Source organism: Charadrius vociferus, unplaced genomic scaffold (assembly GCF_000708025.1).
Source record: "Charadrius vociferus isolate BGI_N301 unplaced genomic scaffold, ASM70802v2 scaffold79, whole genome shotgun sequence".
NCBI classification, from domain to species: domain Eukaryota; kingdom Metazoa; phylum Chordata; class Aves; order Charadriiformes; family Charadriidae; genus Charadrius; species Charadrius vociferus.
Window position 1 is genome coordinate 673,458 of NW_009650182.1, and position 20,904 is coordinate 694,361.

A 20,904-nucleotide genomic window follows, 5' to 3' on the forward strand; every position below is an offset into this window, starting at 1 on the left:
CCATGATCCTGCCATGACCTGCATGGGTATAGGTCTTCGCGTACACTTCCCATGCTGTGTGGCCATGCAATGGTCACAGCAGGCAGTAACAAAAAAGAGCATGAGATGCCAGGCTTGCAGAGCCCCTTTGTGAATGAGGTTGTGCACATTAGCCAGGGATGGGACTGGTTAAGACACCTTGTTTTGCATAGTGAGCCTTTAGCACGACTGCAGCAATGCTGCAGAGGAACATGTGAGACTGAGTGTTGGACTTAACGGGAAGTTTGCTGAATGTCATGAATAAACTGTTCTGTGTGCAATGGGTATTAATTAAAAGCATATGTAGAAGTAAAAACATTCTGTAGTTGCACATCGATGGGTCTGAGCTGTAGTTAAGCTACTTAAGTAGTACTAGCAGTGGTGTATATAATATAGTAACAGATTTGCATAACATAAACATTCTGAGTATGAAGTTGTGGCCCATATACTTCTTGTGATATTATCATTACTAATCTTATGGCTTAGCGCTGCATGCTTGACAGGCTACTTATACATTATAATAAACTGTTATTACACAGGCACCCTCGCAGAGTAACCATAGTTACACACACAGTGCACTTCTTTTGGTTAAAGTAAACACAAATATAATGGTTGGGGTCAGTACTGGAGCTTTGTAGGTTAAGAGTTTGCTGCCAGCAGTGAATAAAAGGAATGTATCTAGCAGTTCAAAGTAAAATTCACTCACCCTTTTATGAAGATTGAAACATGCTATTAAAGTAAATTATTACAGCGATTTGTTTTATTTTTGTCTTTGTGATATGATTACTTTGAGTCATCACCATTTTGGTTAGAGAACCTGAAAAAAAATCCTCTTTAGTACCAGCCTCATCATCCCAGTAGAGTAGCTTGACAGTCCATTCTAATGCATTTTAACCAACTTATAAATCATTTTCTGGAGGCTAATGATTTATTACTGCTGTAATGAACTTCAGAGGCATCAATACATTAGTATCCACTTTGAAAAAAAGCCATTGTCAAATCCTATTGGAATGATGATCAGTTTACTATTGTTATTAATGACCCCGATCAACTCTTTGAATCTATGAATAACCCTGTTAGATGACAGAGGTCTTCCATTTGGGCAAAAATCAATGCATATGTAAAATAAAATTATGTGGCTTTCTGGACCTTTTATCAGTGCCTATGTTCCTGTTGTCTGCAAAGATTTAGAACTCCTTGTAAGTTCACCAAAGCTGGGGTGATATAGGAGTCGGAATCCCTGTATACATTTTAAATTCAAAATTAGTCAATGTCTGTGTTTTAGGAGAGACTGCTTGTTGCTTTGTTACCTAAACACGTTCCAGGTGTGGGTATATGCTGGCTACTTAATAGACATGTGAGGTCTCAAATAGAATTCTTATTGCTGTATCCTTTATTTTTCCTCTGTGATGGAAGGAGTCTGTAATACAGGGAAGTATACATTATAGACTGTACCAAGTGCTAGTTCTTAATTCCTGAATTTGGGGGTGAGGGGGTGGAGGGGGTTCCCTTTCTCTTTGAAATAAAAAATAGACCTTAGTGACTTGACCAAAATAGTAATTACCATGTTAGGGTTTTTTCAGTGTTCGGAGACGTCAGAAATTTGACCTTTGAGGCTTTTAAATCTGACCTTGTTGCTTCTTTCCATTCATTAAGCTACAACCTTTGCTCTCTTGTCATAAAAGATAAATGAAGATTCACACAATCTTTATTTAAGAGAAGATTTATTGTTTACATTAATGTAGATTAAGTAGAAACAAACCAATTATTTATTGTGCCAATCATGTCTTCTTGAACTTTAAGTTAGTTATCACAGTTCTATAATTACCATTTCCAAATGTTCATTGCAAACTCAAAGCGTGAATAGATTTTTTTTAAATGTCTTTGAAGATGCTATTATATAATATGAATAAGTGGAGGAATACTTCTAGACTTCCATGTAATGATCTAGAGAAAGAAATTAAATTTCAAAATTAAATAGCCAAAATATGGCCTTCTTAGGCATTACATTGTATTTAAAGGATTCTTCTGCTCAGTGTTTTCCACTCTGGAAGCAAATGATAGAATTTTCTGTTACCACAGAAGCACATTCGTTGACACACAAATTAAAATTAAAAACATTTTATCAAAAAAAAATTAGTTGTTCATATTCATCACTTTGCTCATATATTCACTGATGAAGAACAGACAGGCAAGACCATACTGTCATTGCAAGAATTTGTATAAGGAGGTAGAAACTTGGGCTTTGTTACTGGTTTTGCTTTTGTTTTCAGTTTTGTTAATATATCCGTCTGAAAGGAAGCTGCTTGGAATTGTTTGTTTAATGCTCGATTATAACTAACACTGTATGGATTCACAAAGTGACAGGAGGAAAAGAGGCAAGAATACCCTCCAGCACATGTGCGCTACCACGTCCCTTGAGGTCTGGCTGAAACCAACATAAATGTTTTCTCGGATGTCTCAGGGAGAGGGTATATTGCACCCCCAGGAGCGCTCACCTCTCTCCCTGCTTCAGGCACGATGGTGCCTGAGGGGGACATGGTACCTTTGGAGACATGTGAAGTCTGTTTCTCTCCCACCATACATTTGGACCGTTACCTGTAGTTGGTTACTTCCCTGTGAAGCTCGGTGGTAACCAGAACGTGGCTTCACTTTTGGCACCTAAAGGGTGCTGCTAATGTGCTAGTGTGAAATAGATGCGAAACACAATCTTCCAAATAGGCAGGAAAAGCAGCTTTGGACTTAAAAGACAGTAAGAATAGTCTTGCTTCTAAACAGAAGTTTGGAGATGGGCACCAGCAGCAGCAGCTTGGAGTCAAAAACGCAAGGCCTCATTTTGCAGACTATTTTAGACTAATATTAAAGCTAAGCAAAACAGCAGTGGAAATCAATGTGTACATTTAAATGTGAGTTATGTTTGGGGATCATCTTGATATGATGTAGCACAGCAGTTCATAAGTTTCTGATCCTGACTTTTTGAGGCCTTGGGAGCCAAAGTATAGCTTAGCTCCCTGATTCATATGCAGTTCAGCAAGGCTTTGCTTCTTAAGCATGTCAGATGAGATCAAGCTTTGCAAACGCTCACAAGTTTACTAGCTAGACCTGCCGTCTCAGAACTACACTGGAAAACAACCCAAAGCCATGTGCGCTGTATGCACACCTCAGAAGGACACATGGGTAGGTCGCTGGGGTCAGCCTCTGCCCTGTAGTTTGGGAGGAACAAATTAGATAGCAGTGGGACAGCGATTAGCTATAGCTAATTCATTCAGCAGTTTTCAGAAAGGTAAGTAGCATGGCACTTATTTCAGTGAACATCTGCTACATAAATTAAATAGTTTTCAGGAGTTATCACAGAAATTGAAAGCTGCACTCTAATTCCCCTTACTGTATTTTACTGTAATTCCTAGTGTAAGTGGCGTCAAAACTGTACTCCAGCAGAAAAAAATTATTGCTTCAAAATGCATAGTTATATCATGCATACTGAGTTCTTCATTTAAGTCAGGATTTCCTTTACTTATTAAACATCTATTTTTTCCTTCCAATTAGAATGTGATACAGTTGCATCAACTTTCATATATCCATGAGCATATATTATTTTATACATAACTTTTTAAAATATTCTCTTGTATTGATGATCTTCTTAATTTAATTACATTAAGTACTGGAACATATTTATCTCTACCATAGGAAAACACTCTAACTTTGTTGTTACAAGAACTGAAATCATAGAATGTAGATTTAAAGTAGTTTTTTTGTTCTCGTTCTTTAAGAAACGCATTTCTTACTTGTTGTAGGAGAGGTAAGTGCTTTGCATTTCACCAAAATCGTTATGAAAATGTGATGTCCATACATTATGCAAGTAAATCATTAAGATCAGTATTTCAAAATATATAGGGAAAGTATAGCCCTGGTTTGGATCCTATCAACATCAAAAGAAAGAAAAAATTGCTATTTTTTCTGTCGCTGAAGCAAAATCTGTGTGCTAAAAAAAAAAATCACAGACTACTCTAAAGGACCATTCTCACGTTCAGGTCTACACGAATTCATCTTTTTGCAGATTCTGATAGTTCCTGCGGGGTGGGGAGGATTTCCTGTTGTACTTTCTACAATATTGCAGTATTTGGAATTGCTAGAGAGCAGTAACAGAAAGATGTGTCTTGTTAAATGTCAGAAAAAACAGAACATTTTCTTTAACATCAGTAAAGATTTTCACAGTAGTTACCAGCCTCAGTGATCCAGTCAGACTTTAAAGATTATCAGATCTGACAACCACTGAGTAAATGTAGAAATTCCATATAATTCTGCAATAAAGTGATGCTCTGATGATTCAGAATTTTAATCTACGTATTCCAAAATTTCAGTCCTAGAATACTGTCATAATATTCATGTTATTTAATAGCATGGAATGCGGTTTGGGGGAAAAAAACCTTAAAAGCAAAATAATTAAAAAATGAGATAAAGGTGGAAAGCATGGCTTGTAGTTTTACGTTGCCACAACTACTCACCTGTATTTCAACTGGAGAAGTGAAAAAGTATCCAGTGAATTTTAACACCTTGTAGTGTTCATGTTTGCCTTTTCAGCATGTTTATTTTTGCTAGTCCTGAAATTACAGAATGAATTAAGGTGAAAAACTTGAGCATCACATTGATAATGTGCTTATCATTCTAAAGTACTTCTAACGTGTTCGCTTTACTAACTGTATATGCAAATATATCAAGATTAATTGGTTACAAGTTTTCTGTTATCTTTTTCTAAAATTAACGAAAGCATTTTGGATGCAAGGACAGCTTGCCAAGCTCCAGACTGAGACAGATAGAGGATGTTAGGTCTCAGTGTAGAAGAAGGAAGAAGGCACTAGTTCTTTGGTTCTTTCCATAATGTTGGGTTTTTTCTGTTTGTTGTACTTCCTAACTAGTAGTGGTAGTTACTTACATGCAAAATATTTTCATTAAAACATAAGATTTAGCATCTGTTATTTTAAACAGTGCAAAGTACAGTTATTTTTCAGAACATTATAATACCACTGATATAGTATGATATGGAGCAATCTTTATCATGTGTCAGTAATTTTCAAACTAAATTATCTCAGAAATACTTTTAAGACATACCAAGTGTTACTTATTTATGAGCAGTATTTGCTGGTTTGTATCTTATATGTCAGCCCTTTTTTCTCTGTTGTGCTCGAATGGGATTGTATTAGTTGGCAGAGTTTGGCAATTCAACTAGAATTCAGTTAAGAATTCAATTTATGATTTCTTAGCAAGAATAGAGCCCCACTTACTATCCTAGAGTTTTGTTGACTCTACAATGCTGGCAGGAGTAAAATTTAATGATGTAAGAAGATTAATTGGAGTTATCATGGGGAGTGAGTATTCTGCATATGACTATATGTGAACAATCTATCTTAAAAAACACACTTCTTACGGGAGGTGATGTTTACTCAACTTTGAGAATAAAAGCAGTCCATTTCAGGTACCATAAAGGTCAGCCAGAGCATTGCACTGTGCCAAAGCAGCTCAGAATTTTCAAAATAAATCTCTACATTCTCTACATTTAAATATTTAATTTTAAAAAGTGTTAGATAATTTCTTCCTAAATATTGCAGATGTAGGGATTAAAATTCTTTAAAGTTAAGTTTATAAATGCATAGAAGTAGTTAAATTCATGGGCTTGATTTTAAGGTTTCCATAATGGGATATCATTTTCACAGGGAGTATCATAGAAGGCACTTGAGGAGTCTTCCTTTTCTCCAACACATGCATATTTTCTATATATTTTCATGCAGTTCTCCTTAGAAACCTAGAATGTAAATGCAATGCCAATGTCTTTTTTTGTAGTTAATGATCAAAGTTAACAGAAGTATCTAGGTATGTTTTTCTTTTGCCTTCGAAAATGCTTTTATTCTCTTGTCTTCTTAAAACACAAAACAATCAAGCCAAGATTTTTTTACTAATATGGTTTTAAGTGTAGCAACAGAAGTATAATTTGTTGAAATGCCTCTGTCGGTCAAATGCAGCATGTTTCCTTTATTCTTCAGCAAAAGAGAACACTTGTAAACTCATTCAGTTGCTTATCTGTAAACACCACTGGGGCCCTGTTTTGGCTTTACATTCATGAGAAACTCCTCTGCTTTTCTCAGATGAAGAGTTAAGACACTTAAAATGACAATTTCACTTACTGTAAATTACGCTGTACGTGTGTAGCTTGTCTGTCTGAAAAACATTGTGCTTGACTACTAGAAAGGGTACGTTGCATATTGAAAACAGGAGAAGGAAGGATAATTGAAGGAACTCGACCTATCTAGTGCATTACTCATATCCTCCTCTTTCAAAATATAACATAAACAAAGGCTAATGCATAAGCTGAAGTTGACTTTGTTCAGTTTATTTTCTTTCCATATGCTTCTAATTTCCTTATTCCACTAGTCGCTTGTACATCCTTCATCAGTCCTTCATTAGTTATTCAGTCAGATTTTATGTAAACTGAGTTCTGAGATCTATGCACTAAACCTGGGAAGGTAATTATGAAAATTGCCCATGCAGATTGGGTAAAGGCACACATAAATTACCAGTTAGAGGCTTAGCTAGTAGTTTGCTTGCATATTTACCTGAATTGCATTCATAATTGCGGTAATTATGTGAACAGTCAGGGATACACTTTTGCACACACAGCAACTACATTTTAAAATTTCTTCCTGGAGTGAGTAAAATGATTGCTTTGCTGAGAGAAGTAAGAGAGGATAAGCTGAGTTTCTGTAGTTACAGCACTCACAATTACTAGTAGAGGATGACCCCGTTCTAGAGTATTAATGAAACTTAAAGATCTGTGGTAACGCAATGTAAAGTTACGCACTGGTTGAACGGTACGCTCGTGTGAAGAGCTCACCTGAAGGCAGCCTGTGGCATGTGAACAGGACAAAACAGCATGGATAGGTCTTTCTGTTATTTGATATTCCTCCGTCATGTCATTTGGCGATTATGTGAATTCTACTCTTTCTGATGGTTAAATATTCTGTTCCATTGCATCTGAGTACTTGCCTGGTCAGGGTAGCTCCCAGGGTTACCTTCTGGCAGTGTAAAAGCTCAGCACGTAGATCCCATTTTAGATTTGGGTACATTTTATTCAATTACATTAATCTGGATTTGACCCATTAATACGTTGAAAATTAGAACCGAGGCCTTTGTCTGTCAACAGAGCTGACATATAGGCAACAGCAGAGTTTGGGGATTTCAGAACAAGCTTGGTGTGCTCACAGCAGCCTCAAACCTGGGAGACATAAGCAGTTGTGTTTTGTACTGTATGAATATTATTATTTATCATCACGATCAGATCCAGATAGCAGTAGGTTAGATAGTCCAAAGTAGAAGTTAGAAATAGATTAGTATTACTAGACCCTCATCCAAATTCCTAGAAAACTTCAGGTTTTCTTTAAAGTGATACTGCTATTCATCTAGACTAAAGCATTTCAACACTTCGATGACCTTGTGAGGCTATGCTCAGAAAACACCAGGGCCGTTTCTTTGAAAGGTTGTCTTCACTCCAGACAACATCCCTCTGAATTGGTTATGGATGTCTCTAGCTTGAAAAAAATCTCTTTAAAGCCCAACTTTGTGGTCTCTCAATAATCTGCTGTGTACCCTTCTCTTTCTTCGCCATGAAGACATCATTTCTATAGCTTGAAAGTTCTTGTATTTCAGAATTACAAGAATTATTTTTCTTAATGTCCTGAGCTCGTGTTCTTTAAGTGTCTTCATTTCTTTTTTTTTTTCATTGTAGATAGCAATTGGTTCCTCCCTAAATATAACTTTAACACTTTACTGTATTGTAGCGGATTCCATAAAAAAAAGGTGAAGTAGCTTGAGTTTTGCTACCGTCTTTGTCAGGATATGCAAACCAAGTATTTTATCACAGCACATGCATACCACACATTCCTGTATGCTTCCCTGACATACAGGAAAAGAGTGAAATCACTGTATAAAAGGTCATAAAACCTCACTTTCCCAGCTGTTGGTTGCTGCTCAGCAATGTTGAAAGTAGAAGTTTGTAAGACAAAGGAAAAAGGAAGTTTTCTCAGCCTAACCAAGGTTGCTGCTTTATTCTAAAGATGAATGGGACAATAAGAGCCTTCACGATCAAAAAGAGTAGACTGAATAATAAGTTTAAAAAGAAATCATAAGTTGTGATTGCCCAAACTATTCCTTTTCGAGAAGTTACAGCTTTCTCTTTTTTTCTCTTAAATTGTTTTAGTAAGTTGATCAGGCTTTATTATGGAAGGCATGCAACATTTAGAAATATCAAACCAGGAAAATAAAGATATATTCTTAAATCAAAAAGAAGGTTCCTAGGAAGGTCTTCTGTCACATGCTAATGTAATGGACAATAAGCAAAATAGATTACTAATTTTAATCTTTTGAGACTGCTGGATATCTGTTCATCTTCTACATACTTGAAAATAAAATAATTGAGATTTTTCTTGTTTCAGAATTAAAATATTGGACTTGGCAAGCTGCAGATGGATAATTACACTGGAGATGTTAAATAGGTTTTAGAGACAAAATTGTAAATAATATAATACAGAAGAATGATGGACTTATTAGCATATCATTAAATCGCTTTTTCCCTGAGAGCCAAGCATATTTTTCATAACTTACACAAAGTCACTTGCCTAGCAGTAACACATGTGCTTAACATTTACAAAACCCACAATATTTGACTATGGCATTAGGTTTATATTGCAGGGAAAATTATGACAATATAGTTACAAATATCAGTAAGTTTATCACTTGATAACAAGATTACATGTATGAAAAACAATCTCTTCAGAGTTAAACGTTTTGCAGACCTTTTGTTTCAACTTCAATTAGTGCTCTCACTCACACTAAGAATTTACAGGGCTGCAACATAACAACAGGAAGATTTGGTAAAAGATCCTTTCACTAACGTAATTTAAACCATTCAACTCATTGCTATTAGTCTAAATTATGGGGTTTGTTATGATTTTGTACTTAATAAAAAGTAGAATCATGTGGGATATGGGTGGTTTTTTTCAGGGCTACTGATATCATCCAGGAAAAGTATGATCTTCCTTATCAAGGAAAATGAACTTAGACCAGAAATTCAAAAAATGCACACCCAAAACCTAGATGACTTTAGTTTTCAGCAAACGCATGCCAATGGCGATTGATGGAGAATGTGCAGTCATAAATCCATACAGTTTAATTCCGGGGTGGCAGGGAGTTACAGGAAGATTCGTTTGGTTTAATACAACTGTTGTGTATGGGAATGCAAGAGCTAGCACAGCGCCGCTGTTTCCACCTGAGACTGAAATGACTATCAACGAGCCTTCAGGACTGAGCCAGTTGTCTCCCTAATCCAGCCTTTCCTTAATTTACTCATGTTAAGACTTTGCTTATGATTAATTTTGTAGGAGATTTTGTTGTAGTCACAATGCCATTTGTAAACCACAAGCCCAGATAGGATGCTATGGCTCCAGGAACTAATTTCAAGGATGTTCCACATCCCAACATTCCACAGTGCCCAAGGGGAAGAATTGTAGACTAGATCTGCCCAGTTTCAAAGATCCAGCTTCATATCACATTGGAATGGAAACAAGGTCCATTAAATGTTTGTGCGGAACAGCAGGAAATCTTGTAAGCCTAATGATGAGGATAATGAGATGGTTAGAGCACGTAGCAGACTTGGGTTTTCTTCCTTTCCCTACCTTCTGGATGGCAGAGATTTTCATTTGAGATACTTCTGCCCTGTATTTCTGTCCAGTGCCTAAACATGTCGGCAAGACTGAAAAGACACCTTTTCCTCCCTTGCAAAAGCCTTTTTCAGTAAAAATCTCTTGTTCCAACTGATGTGCTGCAGAGTCCAGCTTTGTGAAGGAATTAGCATTTCTTGGGATGGAGATAAGATGCAGTTCAGATCCTACAGAGTTTTCCTGTAGAGTTAGGAGTCAAGAGGCACCACAATATTGCACCAATTTGTCAGTTGCCACAGCTGGTTTAGTGTGACTTCCTAACTAGAAAAAATTTTCTGTCTCTTCCCACATGGACATCCCCCACACTTAGGCAGATCCCCTGTCACTGAACATGAGGAACATGGCTTTTCACAGAGGGTATTGTACTCAATGAGCAGTAGGACCTTCATTGGGGTAGGCAAATGGAACAGTTATTGAGATAAAAGAGGAACCACAGAAGGCACAGAAGGACACAAATTAACTGGACGTGCATTTCAGATGAGTCACTTTTGAAAACCTTTTTGCTTTATCTAGAATATTGACTATTTCATAGGGTTTTTTGACCAAACTTGCCAACTAGAAAGAACAGGCCATTCATTGTCTTTTAATTTCACATGGTGTAGAGGGTGAAAAAGGCAGTTCACTATCAAGCTACAGAATTTGTTGCTCTGCATGGAAATAATGCAGCTATAAGAAATCAAGGGTTGACCTTTTTCAAGAGGAGATGAGAACTAAGGAAAAGCATGAACTAATATGGTATACAGTATAGAGTCACCAAGAATGATCTGCAGTTGCAGCTCTTACATTTTCTGTTTCACCTTTCAGCATTTTTTTCTGTTGTACCTGTCATTAATGAATGTAGGTCTAGTAGCTTCTGCTTTGGCAGCTGTCCCTTACTGAAACAGAGCTCATTAAAACAATATTAGAGCCTGAATGGACTAGAATTCAAAGGGTTACTTGGCCATTCAAGGTCTCAACATTTTCCTCACAGACTTTCACACCTATCAATTTAGTAAATGACTGCATATGTGTTGCCGTAAGCATATAAATACCAGCATACACAAATCATTCACATGTTGTCAGTCTCAACATAATAAATACTGTAGTCAAGTCACATGTTGTTCTTTACTAAATGTAAACATCCTTAAATACCTTTATTTAAACATCCCAGTCTAGTTCTAATATTTCCAATTTATTTCAGATTAAACACTTCCTAAATGCTATGCAAGCTGCACTTTCTTTTGAAATATGTAATGGAATTGGAAATTGGTTTACTTAAAGGCAAAGTCCCCCAATCTTCTAAATATTAACATTAACATATTAAGATATTTTAAACATGTATGACAAAATTCAGTGTCAGATTCACTGACATCACTGAGAGACACACAACTATGCACCAACTACTTCCCTGCTCCTGCGCTGTACTTAACACACACAGCTCTCTTGTGGCCATATCCTCTCTTGGCAAATCTGTTGGAAAATTTTCAAATCATCTGCTGGAGGGTGACACTGATTCAGGAAAGACTCTTCAGACTGTTTTATTAATACAAATGTATTTAATACAACTTCCTTTACTTTGTGGGCAGGGTACCTTTGTCTGTAAAGAGAGAGTGAACAACATGCAACAGATAATAGTCACATTGCCCAACTCACTGCAGGAAGATAACTCGATACTGTTGTGGTGAACATCACAGAAAACAAAACCAGAACAGAACAGAATGGAACAGAATAGCGTAGAATGGAATAGAACAGACCAGAAGCCAACAAAGGTTAGAGCAGTCTCACGCTGGTTACTGTGGTGTTAGTGGTGAGTCACAGGAGCAAAGCACTGCAAAGGCGACAGTAGTTGCCTGCATCCCCTTTTCCCTCCTGCCCTACAGCAAGCATAGCTTCACACTGTTCACAGTATTTCCAAGGATCTAGTTTGTATTCCTAGATTTAATCATTTCACATCCCTTGGATGGTTGTATTTTTATTGTCTAAAAGAAGGGGAAACAATATTGTCTCTCTCAAACGTCTTTCTGACTTCATTTCTTTTGATGAAAGGCTATTGATTCAGGTGTGTTTGAGCGAACCTGTGAATATACTGCTGATTCAGGAGTTCTTCAGCACCACTAAAATAAATGTGAAATGCATGATTGTTTTCCTTATGTAAATAACTGGTGAAATAGAAAATGGTTCTGTTGTTATTTGCAAAAAAAGCAGTGAAGGGATAATATTGTTATCGGGAGATGCGTGGGAGAATATTTGACTTGTACCTCCTAGATTCCATTTGTCTGCTGTCAACCTATACCTGCTGTTAAGCTTTAGACACTTAAAAAAAGAGAAAAAGATAACACAAATTATTCACCATTAATTCTTTAAAATGAGTCACTATTAAAAGCTTAATTGTTTGCTGAGAGGGTCCAAATTAGTGGACTTTGCAAGATCAAACAAAATTGAAGATATTTGTCCAAATTAAAATGGAAACATGCATCCAGAATATACCAAATGAACATGTATGCTCCTGTAATAATAATTTTATTATCTTCAGCTTGCAGGCCAGACTTTTAATTATGACCCTTTATATCAGTGGAAACCATGTATTCAGGATTAAAAACCTATTTCTTTAACTAGTCTAGTTAAAGACTGTGGTTTGATATATTCTATGCTACAACTTTTATAAAAACCAGAGAACACTTCTAATAACACTTTTCTAATTTCATGGTTCAGTGCACAGTCAGTAAAGATTTAAATAATTCAGAAAGAAAGCCTATTCTGTTTCTTTATTAGAAGTTTGAGTCAGGCAAATTCTTTGACATTTAATAGGTTTTTAACCCTTTTAATAACTTCTTATAATGAAATTTATTGGAGGTTGTTTTAAATAAAGGGTTATTATATTAGAGTGAATAGTAGTCGGTAGTTTTTTATGATTAGTTTTGAGACCTTGGCCCTGTGTGACTCAAAGGATATTAAAACATAAAGTAGAAAAGAATGTTAATAGTCACCAAATTAACTGTGTACCAAGAAATATAGAAACTCTATATTACTGCATTCTTGTCATTATGTGATTGTGCTATAAAATTTTGCAGTCAAATTTTGAGTATATAATTGTTTTAGAGGAGCTTAAGATCACTTACAAAACCAGTACTATATAAAACAACCTGAAGTGGTTTAACTTTTAACAGAATGATTTTTGAAAGATTAGAGTAGTAAATTTAATAGTTAGGGGTTTTTTTGGTTTAGGGTTCTTTTTACATGTGGGATTTCTGCTGTTTAATTTTAAGACTGTTTTCCTAATCAACAGAAATCTTGAATGAACCTTTAATTTTGTCCTGAAAATGCACTGGGCATAGTATATAAAATGCACTCATGTACAACACTAAAATATTCCCCAAATGCCCACTTACTTTAAAACTTAGTCTTTCATTATGCAGGTAGTTGATACAGAAGAGAATTATAAAAATGAGATGATGAAAACACGCATCCCTTCCTCCGTTAGGTGGTGCTTTGAGTTATTTCTGTTAATGTGTTTTGAATGGTTCTCTGTGGTCATTTTACAGTAACCTTAGCTCTCATAACAAATCTTTCTTTAGCACTCATTCTCTTATGTATGGGCTAAAAGAAGACTTGGTTGCAGATATGATTTCTACTTTAACTGAATGGAAACAAAGATCTGATAGTATGTGGATCTTTGGGTTTGATCAGCCTTCATTCACAACAGGACATAAGTACCAGTTACCAGTTTTATCCACTCCAATCAATGAATCGTAACTTCTTGGCAGATTTCAAACTTCTAAATGTTGGTGTCACTTTTTATTTTTCTCTGGTGTACGAATAAAGATGTTCAAGTTATCTCGAGTTTTAAGTTAACTCACTGAATAGCATCACCATGGTGGAAAAAAACCACATGAAACTGCATGGTTTCCTTTTAATTCAGTTGCTATTAATCTAGAATCCTAACTAGCAACATGTATTGAATAGCCGTGAGCTACTACTGCTTGATACCAGTATGAACTGAGGGAAAGCTGTATAAAATGGGTACTTCTTTATTTTTAGATGCTCTTTTAAGTTTAAACTTGGCTCTGATTGTACGGTGACTATTGCTTGCATTTTCGATCATTAAAAAAAATTATGAATTTTTGGTTTTGCAATTGTTTGTTTTGACCATAAATGGTGGGTATGGTCTCCCAAACACAATTCTTTCTCTGTGTGCCAGCTCTCACAAACCTCTCTGGCAACTTAATGGCTTTTCTTCTCTTTTGAAACCTTGACTTGGAGAGTCAAGTGGTTATGTAGGAATTCAATTGTTTTTCTCTCTTTTTTAATGAGCATCTCTGTGTCGCTGGAAAACATCTTGCAGATGCGTATTGCTTTATGGTAGAAGACAAACACCTAAACAAAAAACCAACCTAAAATAAAACCACTAAAATTTCTAAGCAAATCTCATGGCTTTTCAGGAGTTTGGCACTATTTGAGCTAGTACTCTATGTTAATGTAACATTACTTGGGAACAGACAAACGTTCAGATTTAATATGGCACAGGTACTGGCACAAGTTGTCCCAGGAATATAGATGAGAATATGACTAATAACAGAAACTCCTTCAGCCTACCAAAAAATGTCTGTGATGCCTGCATCATGACTAAGATGGGTGACAACAGTAAAGAAGGAAGCACACTGTGCGTATCTTTATAGATAACATTTAAGATCCTTTGGGCTTTTCTCCAAAATCTTTGTTTGAATTAATTGATTGACACATAGCTTCATACAGTATGAAAAATTGTTGCTCTCTGACTTACCTTGACCACTTAGGAAGCAAAAAGCTGTCAACCACTTCCACAGTGTCCATCAGAAATGTTCATAAGAGCTCTCAGCTCATAAAGAACTAAGCAAAAATCACTGTAAAACCTGATGGTGGTAATAGAAATAATGCCTGCTCTGCCTTGATATGAATGTGCCCGAGGTAGTGAAGTATGTGCTCTCCACTTGCTTCAGTGAGTAAGCACTGTGTATTTCTCCTTATGTTTTAACGTTTCCATCTCCAGTTTATAATCCCTAGTGTTTCTGGCATATACTTAGACCTGTTGTATTTACTTCAGTTGCCTTAACAGGCAACTTGCCTTTTTTCTTTTATTTGATGATGACATTTATTATAAATGAATTTAAATAGAGAGGGACAATTTGGTCTTTTATGGCTTTTGAAAGAGATGTTGCATCACGGTTCTTAATTACAACAAAAAAATAGCATGGGAATTATTTTGCTAACAGCACATTCCTTTTGCAACTGCCTGCCTAATGCTTCTTAGAGAAAAAGTATTTGCTTCCTAAAGCCACCTTCTGGGACATCAGTTAAGAGTCCTGCAATTTGACTATTTTTGCATCTTGCATGGGTTAACTAGCTTGTATAAAAAAGACTGATAATTAGGGATTTTTTAATGCTATATGGTATACCCTGTGAGAGATGAAGGATTCTCTCTGAACGCTGTGTCAGATAAGAATATCTGTATTTTGTGGACTTTGGGGCACAGTATTTCAAGAAAGATGAAGGTTATTGGACATAGTCCAGAGGATAGCAGGAAGAATGATCAGAGGTGTAGAAAACACAGCATATGAAAAAAGTCTGTCAATCTTCAGGTTTAGTTGTTTAGTCTAAAGAAGAAAAAACTGAAAGGAAATTCATAATAGCCTTCTAGTGTGTACAACTTTTCTGTAAAGAAGGAGAAAAACATTCCTCATGTCCACTGGGAGCAGAGCAAAAAGTAGTAAGTTTAAATTACAACAAAGAGATTTAGGTGAGACATTACGGAAAAAAGCCCTTTCCACTGTAAGGATAGTTAAGCACAAGAATTGCCTAGGGAGGTTATGAAGAGGTTAGACAAACATCTGTCAGAAATGATTTAGGTATAGCTAATCCTGCTGTGAGATAAAGTGTTGGACTAAATAACCTTTTGAGGTCCCTTCTAGCACTATTTTCTGTGATTCTGTGATTAGGATACTGTACTCACATTGTCCTGCAGTAAGATGTTTCTGCGCAGGGATGATATCACTGTATTCTGCTTTGCATGCTTTGCTTTGTTTTTGCTCTAAGCTGATGGGGACCATGGATGTCTGATGTTTAAAGCACTTAAGCTGTATTCTTACTACCTTAGGAGCTTTGAGCAGGGCATAAGGAGTTTGTTTTCAGGCAGACAAACCCTGTTCTGGTTTTGCGCTAAACGTGCCTATTAGAAGAGCTATCGGTACACACCTCAAAATTAGCAGCTTTTATTATGTCTTTTAACTTGCTGTCAAACCCTTATATGGGTGGATGCTCAGTTTCTGCTTATAAGTGAGATGCAAACAGAAAAAGAAAAAAAAATAGCCGTGAAAAGAAATGTATCATAGCTTCCCTGTTGGTAAAACCAAAATAAAACCAGGCATGTTCTAAAGCTGAATATAACACAAGTTTGAAACATCCTGGAACTGACAGATGGAGAATTATATTAAAGTACCAGATATTATCATTATTACTTCATCAGAGAGACCATTGAAGGCGTCAATTTAAGACTGTCCTTATCCCCTGTAACACTCGAACTCTTTAACTTTGTTCTTCCATTTGGCACTCTGCCAGCCGGCAGGATTTGTATTCAGCGTTGCATTCGGCAAGAGCATGTTCGCAATATTGCTTCTGCATACTGAACATGGCTCCAGCACAGCTACACATTGATGGGTTTTGTAAAACTCCCATCTGGAGGAACAAGGAATAGGAAGCTTCTGATTTTGAAGTAGTTTATAAGAAATTGGTCATACTCTGCATGTTACGTTGACAGAAAGCGTGTCTGATTAGTGCCACTGTTCTTACAGAGATGAGGTCGTCACGGCATTTGAAACAGGGGTGTACTGTCACGTGACAGCAGTGACCTTCTGTAGGTCAACCTGCTCTGGCGGGGGGGGGTTGGACTAGATGATCTCCAGAGGTTCCTTCCAACCCTGACCATTCTGTGATTGTGACCCAAGTGTGTGGTTTTCATGGGTGGCACTGCTCTGTACCCAACAGGGAAGATGGGACAGTTCTTGGTTTGTTGATCCTTTAAGAACTTGAAGATTCATCATCACATGTTTTCCCCAGTGTAATCTCATAACTTTTCACAGTTATGTGGTCAGCTGCCCGTTTTTACTCAAGCAGTGAGCAGTTTCCATTTTCTCAGACAATCTCACTTTTTCACTAGGAAGGGGCAGGATTGGGGAAGGCAGGCTCTGTGGTGCTTGGCAGAGAGAGACAAAGCAGACATCTCATCTGCAGATGCAGAGTCACGGGGATCCTCCTTGCTGAGAGCCACAGCTCTCTGCGATGGACTTCACTACCACGTTCTCTGCAGGCAGGGCCCTTAGGCAAGGGTTTCTGGCTTAGCATCTAGAAGGGAACCTGTACTGTCAAACAAGCTGTCTCCATACTGCTTACTCCTGGTTTTGTAAGAGTAGCTTGGTATTCATCCGATTTCAAAATTGAGAAGATAAGCTGAATCCCTACAAAAAGAAAAATACCATTTTTTTTCTAATGCAACACCTCATTTGCAGACCTCAGAATTTCACTAGTGAAGGCTTCTCTTGCAAATATATATATACACACATGTTTTGTATAGGGATATGCCCAGTACTATCCAGTCAGTGTCATGTTATCTGAAAATACAGTGTATATTCAGCACTGGAGCTAAAAGTAAATACAGACTTCAAAAATATATTTTGTTTAAAGATGACAAACACAGAATGTTCTGCAGTATCTATCTGATAATATTTGAAGATCATATAAAGAAATTTTAATAAAGGAGAGATCATTTGAATAACAAGTGTATTATATTTTACTTGGGAAAAAGTAATTAAAATTACAACCTTTGCCCTGCTTTCACTGAGCTACATACTTTGCAAATTTATTCAAAATAAGAGTTGTTAGGAGTTTCAAATAGTGCTTTTTTCCATTTCATTGTTCAAAAACTCATCAGGACACGTATTCTTGTTAAAAAGCAGTCTTGCCTTTCCAGCCTTTCTGGAGGGGTTTATTCCCAGCCCTGATCTGGTCCCAAGTGGTGCTGCCCCAGGAAAACCTAAGGGATTTGCAAGCAGGGCGGCGTGAGCTTGACCCCTCCAGGGCATCGGGCACCCCGGGAAGGGCACGCACCCACACGGGCAGGGGGACAGGATGACTTTTGGGAGGCTTTTGCCTCCCTCTCCGCAGCATGCGAGGGACCAGGTGGGTTTCCATCCCCTGCCCACTTGCCCCATGCCATCCGAAAGGGCCCAGGGCAGCCCAGGCTTCTGCTCCCTCTTCCCCAGCTGCTGCTCAGCCCAACAGCTGGATCTGGAGCGAAACAGCTGAGCAGCAGTTACAGCTTCATGCGTACAACTGTTATGATACGGGTTGTCTGCTAGAGGAAGAGATAATGATAGCTTTCAAGGCTAATATGTTTGGCAAGGAGGGGAGCTGGTACTGGAGGGAAGGGAGCAAGAAGTCAGTAGCAATCTTTAAAAATATAAATGTCTGCCAGAATTCAAATTTCAGCCTTCGATTGATTTCATACACTGCGCTCTCTCTGCTCCTCTCCTCCGGTGCTTTAGTAGTCATTAAATGAACTTGAACATGTTTGTATCGATAACCCTTTTTTCCTAAAAGCTATTAATATCTAAAGCAATATAAATACAGGTGTAATTTTGATGTCATATTGTCAGAAGCCATTTCAAATACTTTATACTTTTCAGAGACACAAGTACATGTAAAGTGGTAAGTATGCCATAACTAATGGTATTATTAGTTTGATTTACTGCCAACCAGTCAGCTTTACAAAAATCAATCGCCAAGCTCATAAAGTGTATCCCTAAAATTTGTAATTTTTTACACTATCAATAAGAGAAAAGCTGAAGTTACAGGTTTATCTTTCTTATTCTGTGAGTTACTGGTAGAAAAGTATCTTGCAGATTGCTCTGATATACAGGAGTGTGTGTATGAGAGAGAGAGAGGTTATAGAAGCCATAAGCTATAAAAAGTTTTTTTTAAAAAATAAAAATCTGAGTGATCTTTAGACAATTCAGATGACATGTCTAACAAGGACTGTCAGTAGAATAAATGTGGTTATGATAATATATTGAACCATTAACACATGTCCTTATCGTAATAGGACTTACACAATGGTAGTTCCTGTCAGATTCCACTCAATATGTACAGCATGTTTGTCTGATGCACAGAAAGACAACTATATCTATTTCATTTCAGCTCTGAATTGACACTTCAATTTTAAATCACCCACAGAACACCTTAGCTTAAATCTGAGCTTCTCCCTGGTACTCTTTGTCTTTTGTCATGTTTCCATATGAGTATACTGAAAAGACGTTACAGGCAATCTGCTGTACTGTGTGTGTATGGTACATTTGACCTCTGGACAAGAAAGGAGTTTCATCCTCCAATGCTTTTAATTCTTATCCTCGCAGAGACTGAATTTGTTGCTTGCATTAAAATAGTATGTCTCGTTAATGCTAAGAAGCGGTGACCCACATAGCACAATGGATTCATTTGTCAATCCTGCGACTTCTGAGCTTTCCGTTCATATATGTCTTAGCAGCAAATCAACTCAGAAATCATTTAATCAGTCTATCAATGCATCCTCTTGTCAGTCGTCTGAATCCTGAAAATTCCAGGATCTCATTGGGCAGCACCAGGAAAAATAGATTTGGACCTAATACTAGATATTAAAACTCCAAATTCGCAGCTCAAACCCACAAAAATCCAAAGAAGAAAAGTAGGATCTGGAAATTGTCTTGAATGTTGACGATATTCATGTTCTGATCTGGGTCTGAACTTCAGCGTGCAAACCTGTCCCTGTTTGTTAGCATTTCTGAAATGCTCTACATGCAGTTACAGAAAGCAGTGCCCTTTTGTTCCCCCTATAAAGAAACAAGCTTTCATTGCTTTTTGCTATTCCCATGGGCTGAGGCTAGAGCCTGAATAGTTTATAACAGTCAGTGTTATGCAAATGTCAATCATATCCTTATTCTGTTTATTTCCAGTATTTACATGTTTATTTAAGTACTTGCCATTTCTTTTAAGCCTTATATAGCCAATCAGGCCCACAGAGGTCTCTAAAGAAACAGAGCACTTTGTTAGTGATATGCTTAATACAGTTTTTTTCCTCTTATAGATGCAAGATTTACGGAGTACAGAAGGAGCCCAGTATAGTTCCCATCCTCAGATGGCAACCATGAGGCCAAGGGTTCAGCCTGCAGATATTAGGCAGCCAGGAATGATGCAGCACGGGCAGCTGACTACTATTAACCAGTCCCAGCTCAGTGCACAGCTTGGTTTGAATATGGGCGGAAACAATGTTCCTCACAACTCGCCCTCTCCACCTGGAAGCAAATCTGCAACTCCTTCACCATCCAGTTCAGTCCATGAAGATGAAGGAGAAGATAGCTCTAAGGTAGGCTTAGACGCTAGGATTACTTGGTAAATGGTGGATATTTTTAGGACCTGCTAAATGAATCGTATGGCCACAGTTATTAAGATGATACTTTATACATTGTTGGTGGTTGACTGAAGGGAATAAAGGGTTATGAATACAGAACTTATAGTTTCCAGTCAATTCTTTAGGCAGCTTAAGTAAATGACATCATTCTTCTTCGCAAGAGCAAACTGGAATCCTGTAAAACACTCAAAGGACAGCCATTCCTTTAGGACTTTAATATAAAGGTTGAGTTTTCTCACTTGCATAGAAGGGGTGTTTGTTCCCAGTTAAAGATCAAGTTACTGCTATAAAAAGTATGAACAGTCTGTACAATATGCTAGTCTTTGCTACTTGGTCACAGGATGAGTAAACAGAACATCATAGCAACCAGAACAGAAAGATCCTCTACAAACTTTAAAAATCTTACCTCAAAAATCTTGAAGGTCCATTATGCATTTATACTTTGGGAGGTGCCAACACTCCATCATGACATATTTAAGCTTCATTTTAGCGTTAGTACAGGTGTGAGATAATAATAGTCATTTACATAATGAATTTCTTTAGAGGATGAATGTCAATTTTTACAGCAAGTTTTGCATGCAAAACCTCCCAAACCTCCCAAAATGCTGACCCCCCCCCCCCACAAAAAAAAAAAAATAAACACAAAATTCTTTCTTTTTTTCAAAAACA

General features: G+C 37.1%; 1 protein-coding gene across 1 annotated transcript in view; it reads left to right on the forward strand.

Annotated features, from left to right (window-relative positions):
- TOX (thymocyte selection-associated high mobility group box) overlaps positions 1-20,904 on the forward strand; it is a 229,457-nt gene that overhangs the window by 164,533 nt on the left and 44,020 nt on the right. The window contains exon 4 of the mRNA XM_009892768.1: positions 19,912-20,190. Coding sequence (XP_009891070.1) covers positions 19,912-20,190 — 279 coding nt within the window. The remainder of the gene's footprint in view (positions 1-19,911; positions 20,191-20,904) is intronic.